We start from the raw sequence: 9,450 nt of genomic DNA, 5'->3' as shown, positions 1-9,450 counted from the left end.
AGAAAATGGTATCCAGAAGTTGTTCTGGCCGAGCCAATCTCCTGACGTGAACCCCATCGAAAACCTCTGAGCCATACTCGACCGGCAAGTCAAGAAACAACCAAAAAATCAACTTCGAAGAGCGATCTAATCCAAGTTTTGAAGCAAGAGTGAGCGAAAATCCCATAATATAAAATTGACGAGATGATTCTCGCGATGACCCAAAGGATCAACGAACTCCACGAAGCGAAAGGAAGATCTACTAGTTATTAATTAAATTATAAATATATCAATTCATGTGAATATGACTGAAAAATTTTCATTTTTTCTGAAAAGGTGGTGTCTATTTACTTGTGATCACGCTGTGTAGATCTACTATGGAGGGGTAAGGAATCCCAAAGGAAGGGATGCGTAATCTACTATGGAGGGGTAAGGAATTCCAAAGAAAGGAATGTGTAGATCTACTATGGAGGGTTAAGGAACCCCAAAGGAAAGAATGTGTAATCTATTACGGAAGGGTAAGGAACCCCAAAGGATGGAATGTGTAATCTACTATAGAAGGATAAGGAACCCCAAAGGAAGAAATATGTAATCCACTATGGAAGGATAAGGAACCCCAAATGATGGAATGTGTAGATCTACTACGAAGGGGTAAGGAACCCCAAAGGAAGAAATGTGTATATGTACTATGGAAGGGTAAGGAACCCCAAAGGAAGGAATGTGTAGATCTATTATGGAAGGGTAAGGAACCCCAAAGGAAAGAATGTGTAATCTATTACGGAAGGGTAAGGAACCCCAAAGGATGGAATGTGTAATCTACTATAGAAGGATAAGGAACCCCAAAGGATGGAATGTGTAGATCTACTACGAAAGGGTAAGGAACCCCAAAGGAAGGAATGTGTATATGTACTATGGAAGGGTAAGGAACCCCAAAGGAAGGAATGTGTATATGTACTATGGAAGGGTAAGGAACCCCAAAGGAAGGAATGTGTAGATCTACTATGGAAGGAATGTGTAGATCTACTATGGAAGGAATGTGTAGATCTACTATGGAAGGGTATGTAACCCCAAAGGAAGGAATGTGTAGATCTACTATGGAAGGGTATGGAACCCCAAAGGAAGGAATGTGTAGATCTACTATGGAAGGGTATGGAACCCCAAAGGAAGGAACGTGTAGTTACTTATAATTTGAGAAAGTTCAATTCAGCTTTATGAGATAGAGTATCCAGGAATCAATATCTTTAATTATTACAGTAAAAGTAGCATATTCAAATTTGTCTTTGAATGTTTTCTAATATTATGTTTCTGTATCGCTAAAAAAGTTGGAGTATTCTTCTGCTCACCTGTCTAAAATGTCCTTGTATCTCACATTTTATGTGTGTGTGTGTGTGCAATTAATCTATTGCTTTCAGTTAGGTTTAACGATATTGTCTCTTCCCTGCCTAATCATTTATTTTTACTGACAGTTTAAGAGTTCTGAACAATTTAAATTCTACCTAAACATTTATTTATTATTTAAACAAAATGTAGAGTTTACTTCCGAGCCGTAGGCTGCTGTATAACGTTGTACCGATGAGTGACGGATAATTCATACAGAACTATTAGAGTTAATGAGCCGACTAGTGTAATCGTAACCAAAATATTCACTTTTCTACTTAACATATAATACGTAGGGCGGACTTTGTTGACTTGGAGAGAAGATCGAATATTTGATATAAGCAGAAGATAAAGTATAAGCGCTTTTCTTAGGGCCTACGTGTAATTAAAGGGTGCGTTGTTTAACAAGAAGATTTTGTTGAAAGTTATGGCACAATGAAAAGGTTTTCTCCAGATCTGAATACATAAGTAAGCGCTTAAAGCCAGACTTTTAATTTCTCGATTTTTATCTGCTGGATAACATCGGAAGGTTCCCTTTTCCATAAATATTAATAACGTTCAAATTACGAGTTAATGAACGTTACTGCTGCGGATGCCTACGCGTACATATTTAAACGTTTTTAATTTTCTTTTACATTATTTTTGGATCTAACATTCTGAGAGTTATATTCTCTCATTAGTATTGTCTTGAAACAAATTCTTATTTTGTTTGAGGTTTTTGTCAAAAGTGAATGTTAAAAGATGTATCAGTTTTGCCATGTCATACGTAGGATTATTTGTTTATGATTTTACAAGGTTTTAACACTGTTCTTTATGTTACATAACATAAAGAAACAATGTATATTTAACTAACTTTTGTCTAATCTTATATAGGATCATCAGACACTGTTTTTGTTACGTTGCATATTCTAATGCAAATTCAAATTTTAAAGCATCTTCACATATTTTGCTTATGTTTCTTCCAGTTTTTCGCGACAGGAAAAATAAGAAAGGCTTGAACTATCAGCCAAGTAGTCCGTTAGCATCTTTGTAACTGATCGATCTGTTACAGGAAAAATAAGAAAGACTTGAACTATCAGCCAAGTAGTCTGTTAGCATCTTTGTAACTGATCGATCTGTTACAGGAAAAATAAGAAAGACTTGAACTATCCGCTAAGTAGTCTGTTAGCATCTTTGTAACTGATCGATCTGTTACAGGAAAAATGAGAAAGACTTGAACTATCAGCCAAGTAGTCTGTTAACATCTTTGTAACTGATCGATCTGTTACAGAAAAAATAAGAAAGGCTTGAACTATCAGCCAAGTAGTCTGTTAGCATCTTTGTAACTGATTGATCTGTTTCGTCCTTAGTCCTTTCACAGTCTCCTTTCCTTCAAGGTTATTCTTGGGTGTTGAAAATCTATAATTTATACAAAGTAAGCTTATTATGGGATCAGGTTCAATTTTCTCTGTTTTCATATGTTACAGAAGTTTTCGAAAATGTGCATATTTATTAACTGTAGGCTGTGGTGAGCGTGCCGGAATGTAAATCCGAGGATACATGGCTAGCGTCTTGTAGTCGCGATATTGCTCTGATGATGCTCTGAGAGAGAGAGAGAGAGAGACGGTTAAATACCACTATTTGATTAGAGTAACCTAAGAATTGCCAGTGGATGCTGTTGTCTAGCTGTTTTTCAGTTCAAAATTAGGGACAACCAGTGCAGGTAGCCCTTATGTAGCTTGTCGCGAACATCTGAAACAAAGAACCAATTAAATATGATTTGCTAATGTACCAAATTAAAAAAAAACTAAATCAACCAATCAATCAGTTAAGGTTGCTATTTAAACATTTTCGTCAGTTATGAGAGCGTTGTAATGTGATAGTCAATTCCACTATTCATTGGTAAAGAGTAAAGAGCGGTGGGTGCTGCCGGTCGGTTGCTTTTCCTGTAGCATGCAGTTCAAAATTAGGGATGATGTCAGATACCTTTAGTACTTTGTCGCAAAAAAAAAACATGCCAATCAGTATTTGCATGGAGTAAATATTAAACTTAATGTGAAATTAAACATTAAATGTTTTCGGTTTTCCCTTTTTTGTACCAAATTAATTCTGCAAGAACTATTTGTACTTCAAGGCTGCATATCTACCATGTAAAGTATTTGTTTTTACAGATAAATTACAACTTAACAAACAAACTAAAAAACTTACGACTGCCTTTTTTCATATTTCTTTCAGTCATATGTCAATATACGATGATCAGAAGGTTTGATTATATAGTTAATATTGGGAAGATTTTACGCCAGAAGGATTTTCTTACGTACCTGGTAAACAGTTGCTACCAACACAATAAATGTGTTGAGAAAGGTTAAACGTTCAAGCCTCTGTCTCGCACGTACCGTTGGTGGTGTGGTCGCTGTAGTTATTTGAAAAATATCGAATATTCTAGTTATGAACATAATATATGATGTACTATTTAAGATCGCATGATAACACTTGTTTCTTTTCTCAGGAATCTGTTATAAGAGAGAATCAAATCGATAGAAAATATATGTTTTTTTTTAATATTCGTCTCTAATTCATGATACTTTAGTCTTCGTGTACACATGCCTAACCCTAATCTTGAACATCACATATTACGACCAAATTTAGATTCTTTCACAAGTTCAACAAAAGGACGATAGAAAACGTATGGCCAAAAGTACCACATCACGTACTAGGTCATTCACAAATTACAACGATATATTCTAATTCGTTTGTTTATTCTACAGTATATAAATATTCAAATAAATGATATCTCACCAGTGCAAAAAAAAAACACTAACGCCCCTGATTTCACTTCATATCAAGTCAAAATTATCTTGCAAGTAAATTAACTTAACTGGATAATGTATAACTTGAATTCAAAGTCAGTGATTCGGATTGGACCTGGAATATCCTGGACTTAGACAGTTGTGGGTTACTGAAGGTTCATCGTCGACGTTTAGTCCAGAGACGTCCGAAATCCAAACAGATTTGGGGGGCAGGGTCCAAACAACCGATATCATTTATTGTTGATGTTGATACACCAGTATATTATGTACATAAATTTCTAGGTTATACACAGATATACACGTGCAAAGTAAGTGATAGGTCGTACACCCACACAGTGGCTCACCGATAAATCTGAAAAGTTATAATGCTAAAAAAAAACCGGATTTCAGTATCAGTGGTGGGCACAGCAAAGGTGGTCTACTGTGTAGCTTTGTACTTAATAACAAATAAACAAATAGGTCGTACACTAAGAGTAGACATCTAAGTGCCGTACAAATTGTTATTCCATATACTTATCTATAGTACACAAAATAATATGTATAGCAATAATACATAAAACAGTGGGCAGTGAATACACTATACGAAAGACCAGTGAACAACTATCTTTGTGGACGGTCAACAACAAAGGAGTGATATCTAACTTGATCAACTGACACCACCATCAGGTCATTGAAACGCTTCTCTGCCATGATGCCACGGAGCTAGTTATTGATAGATATATGTGACTATAAGTGTTAGAATCAAGTGACAGAGAAAAATCAAGTTTCGATACATCTTTGTAATCCCCTCCCTTTACCGTATGCACATAAATCGGATGAATTCCTTTCAGTTTTGTATTCATAAAACAGAAGTTCACAGATGACATGGCCTATACAGAAAGCGATCTGGGCTTGCAACAGAACGATTTTTTTTCTACATTTCAAGAAATTATCCAATCAATGGGCATCAAGTTTTCAGAAAACCGAATTCTTAAAACATTCGGCTTTAAATCCAATACTTCGTAAATAACTTAACACCGGCAACAATCTTTGCCAGTCAGTAAGATTTTAGATTACAAATGTGGATCCAGTGTTCAGAGGTCATACTAAAATCTGGAACCGGAAAATGGAAAGGAACTGCATATTAAAATCCGGAACAGCACGGAATGCATTAATGTCATAATTAAAAATCTTGATTCGTGGTAAGCGATACAATGTACACAAATTTTGCTATCACACAGGCAACAGTCAATATATAAACACCATTAACATAATTAGCTAATTTCTCAAGAGCCCGAAACAAACTATATAATTCGCGGAATAGGCTCTAATAATTCTTTTAAATTGGTAGTTGTGGGAAATAACTTGTTCTGGTCACTGAAGTATTAAGTATAAAACAGTCTTGGTAATTTTTGGTAAAATGATTGGCTTGCTTTGCTTTCACTTGGTATGGCTGTAGTTCTAAAGTGCTCGTACATATTTTAAGAACATTATGTGCGTCCGCGTTAAAGTAGAGACCAAGAAAAGTGTTTTTTTTTTTAATCTGATTAAGAATGCAGCGTCAGCAAGGTGTAGTAAAACGATACTTAACTCGTGCAGTGCAATGAACATAGTTATACTTATTAGTCCAATACTAATTACGACCAATACCTAGAAATACAAAACATTCTTTTAACCTAAAAAGTAAAAGATATCTTTCGCTACTAGAGGGGTTCACATATTGCATCATATTTAATAATTTTATACTATTGCTCAATACGACATCGAATGTGAAGAATTTGCCAAACAAACTGGGGGGAGTGTATCGTTTCTATGTAAAATACATAGGAAAGCTCACCACTTACAGGATTGACTGTAATACTAACATTATTTGTGTATATTTTTTTATGTGACTCGTATGTTATCAAGGACCCTGTAACTAACGGATGCACGAATTCTCATAAAGAGTTTAGTAAAATGGGCTTAATAATTCAATGGTCTGTATATGGACTCTCTTGGTTAACTCTACAATTAAGCTGGACTTTTTTACTTACGTGAAATCTTTAATAAAATGTATGTATTTAACCATTTGGTTTAATTTTCATTACATAAGACACATTTGTATTTGTTTCATAAAGAAACAACAAGTTTATTGCCTTAGCTTAGTACAATATGTAAAAAATTCGGCTTATATTTAGAACCAAAATCTGTGCTAATTACTCATGACATTCAGTGTTATTGAGAACGTATAATTTTTTTTCAGCGTATTTCAATTACGATAAAAAAGAATACTGATGTCTGTTAAAATTCCATCTCCTATAATCGAGTAATCAACTAACTTTGTTGTACATCTTCATTATACATCAAATTATCCCTAACTTTCTCCTATATTAAAACATCAAAACGTCCATTGTATATTAGCTGAATATGCCCTCTGGCCAATAGAATTACCAGGGCGGGTCATGGAACCGCCTCTTTTGATATTAAACACCGTCCAATCACAGTAGAGTAAATAACAACATTCAAGACCATTTGGCCGTCTAGCGGTTTTAAATATTTGCAGTAATAGTCACACAATTAGTATTTAATTGATTTTCTTAAAATAAAGACTATTCATGTTTTGTTTATAGCACACTGGCTGCCTATGTAATACAACGCGCCCAGTTTTGCTCTATCCCCGCTCTTTCCGCATCCGTTTTGCCTCCGGCCACGCCTCTGCACGTGAGAAGAAAGTGAGTGCCTCATGCGCGAGTGTTTCTGTGCAGAACACGCGTACAGCTCGAGAACTACTTCGGTGGGAAGAAACTGTTGCCCAGCGTCTATTGTTCACAAATCAGTGCCTCCAGTCCAACTGAAACTCTCGCCTGTAACAAGGCTGACGAACCTGCTGTGAAGAACGATGTCTTTTCTAGCGCTGGACTGTGCTTGGCAGGTAAGCGTAGATTTTTCTTTTCTCTCTAAATATCATAAGTGCATTTCAAAATAAGAATGCCTTTTTTTTTCGTATGTATGAATACGCGATTGAAAAAAACAACAAAAAAAAACCAGATTTACGACATGTTTTGAAATTACCCTTTCTTGTAATTGAAGTAAATTTTTTACGTTTATTTAAAAATCAGAGCTAATAGGGAATAAATAACATTGGTATTGTGTATGTCAGTTTACCCAGTTATTTGTCACACTGTTCAAAATAGAAATATGCGCGAAAAACTACGATTCTCTTTTCCCGTTTGGTGAAAGTTATACAAATTTAACGTAGCCAGAGCGACCAACAAATTTAAATGTAAACAGAACTACCGAAGCTCTTACTATTTTAGAACGACGGATCTCAACTTGATATGTTTGCGCATATTGAAAAATTTACTAGACAGATCATGTTTCGCGTTTAATATCCTATATGCATAGTGTTTTAAGTATAGTGTTCTCAAGATTACTCATATTAAGCTTCTGGTGAAAAATTAACTAAATGTTTAGATTCAGAAAACCCAAAAGTAACTTCTGAATGGGGTAAAAAAAACTCATTTTATATAAACAAACTGATTAAAAGAACATAAAGTCGTAGATTCTAACACAGAAAAAACTAATGTAAGAATGTATTGACTCGTCACTTGTATATCTTTTGTAATCTCAATAATATCTTGCAAGGTTCGGAAGTTGAGGTTAGTCTTAAATCCATGTACTTAAGGTAGCAATGCAAATTAATATTTATAAGTCTAACAATTAACAGCAATAATACCGCAAATTTGCGAATATAATACGCACTCTAATCTCCACGAACATGCCTTATCACCATCGATAATACGCACCTAGATTTTTGCAATATTGCAATCAAAGTAACCCTTTGATGACCAGAATGCTAGTGTCCGTATTATCTCTAATTGCGCGTTCGACATCAGGTTCGGAACGTGTGGAGATGGGACAAAGATGTCGCCATATATTATATTCAAACGAAAAACTCTCTCAAAGAATGTCACAAGGCCACAATGGTGTGATCGTCCGTACACATGGATGATTGAAGGTTTGGCCAAAGACTGGTTGCTTAGCGTGTGGTGCAGAGGCCCCTCGCGAGAACGTCATATGCTGGTCCTCGACGCTTTCATGTGTCATAGAGTGACATGCATCAAGGATATCCTGGATAAGAATCGCACAGATCTTGTCATCATTCCCAGGGGCATGGCAGGCCAGTTGCAAGTGATGGACGTCAGCTGCAACTGACCGTTTAAACAGCAAATGCGCCAAAAGTGGAACGAGTGGTTCTTCTCAGGAACACACGCATTTACATCATCAGGTAACCATAAGAAACCAGATCTGTTGGTAAATTGCTCAATGGATCAAGGAAGCCTCGTATGTCATTGATTCAGCGTGACCTTATGAAGTGTTATCACAAATGCCATGGACGGTTCAGAAGGCAATTTTCTGGGATTACGACGCTGCTGTGGTAGATAATCAAAATGAAGACGACTTCCGCGGTGACGCCATTTACGCTGACGACGAGACGGTAGAGACGATGTATCGACTATTCGAGGACGGCGATTCGGACTCTGAATTTTAAGGTTTCACCGAAAACAAATTGTAGTTTTGGGTATGAAACTTGATGTAGCGATAATAAGTTTGTATTTTCAAATATTTCTAAGTGTACATAAAAATCAATTTTAAAAATCTCTAGATTCACCTCCTTGATTATTTCATTTCATAAATCACGTTTAAATATACTGAAAATCAATGAAAACGTGGTATAATTCTCATTTATGTCTTAGAAACAGAGAGAATTAATAAAACATACCATCGAAATGCAACATTTCTAGTAAATATACATTACGTTCCTAAAAGAAAGTCTGGTTTTATCGTCAAAAAAAAAGGCATTTAAGTTTATCATATACGCACCCTAACTTCTAGGTAAGTTTTTACTGGAAAGATAATGAGTATTATATTCAGAAGATTACGGTAATTGACGTCGATGTTTGATAATGCACAGCAGAAAACTTACTTAAACGTTCCACTCGGTGGCATAAATCTTTATTTCTGTTTAACCAAACCTTTCAGTGTTTTATAAGCTCCTATATCAAACGAAACACTATGATTTGCCAAATTTTGTGTAACAACGAAACAAAATATAGAACAACTTGTGGCAAGTTTGAGTAATTTAATTGTATATTTTAAATGTTGTCAATAGCTTATGTCGTAAATAACAGTATACAACACTGGTGTATGTATTACAAACAGTTCGAGCTTGAAAATTATAAAGTTACAGTAGGTTACTGTATTAAAATTCAAACAGTGATAGTGCAAATAAAAAAGGCAATCGATACTTCACACACACACACACACATATTATATATATATTGTG

At 35.3% G+C, this 9,450-nt stretch overlaps 1 protein-coding gene across 1 annotated transcript in view; it reads left to right on the top strand.

The window, feature by feature from the left end:
- Positions 1 to 6,907: 6,907 nt before the first annotated feature.
- Positions 6,908 to 9,450, top strand: part of LOC106462588 (transcription factor AP-2-beta-like) — a 144,903-nt gene continuing 142,360 nt past the window's right edge. Inside the window, exon 1 of the mRNA XM_022389884.1 lies at positions 6,908 to 7,035. Within this exon, the coding sequence (XP_022245592.1) occupies positions 7,003 to 7,035 (33 nt within the window). The 5' untranslated portion in view covers positions 6,908 to 7,002. The remainder of the gene's footprint in view (positions 7,036 to 9,450) is intronic.

The sequence above is a fragment of the Limulus polyphemus genome, unplaced genomic scaffold, assembly GCF_000517525.1.
Source record: "Limulus polyphemus unplaced genomic scaffold, Limulus_polyphemus-2.1.2 Scaffold1203, whole genome shotgun sequence".
In the NCBI taxonomy this organism is placed as follows: domain Eukaryota; kingdom Metazoa; phylum Arthropoda; class Merostomata; order Xiphosura; family Limulidae; genus Limulus; species Limulus polyphemus.
Note: the sequence above shows the minus strand (reverse complement) of the source record. Positions and strands in the feature narration are given on the sequence as shown.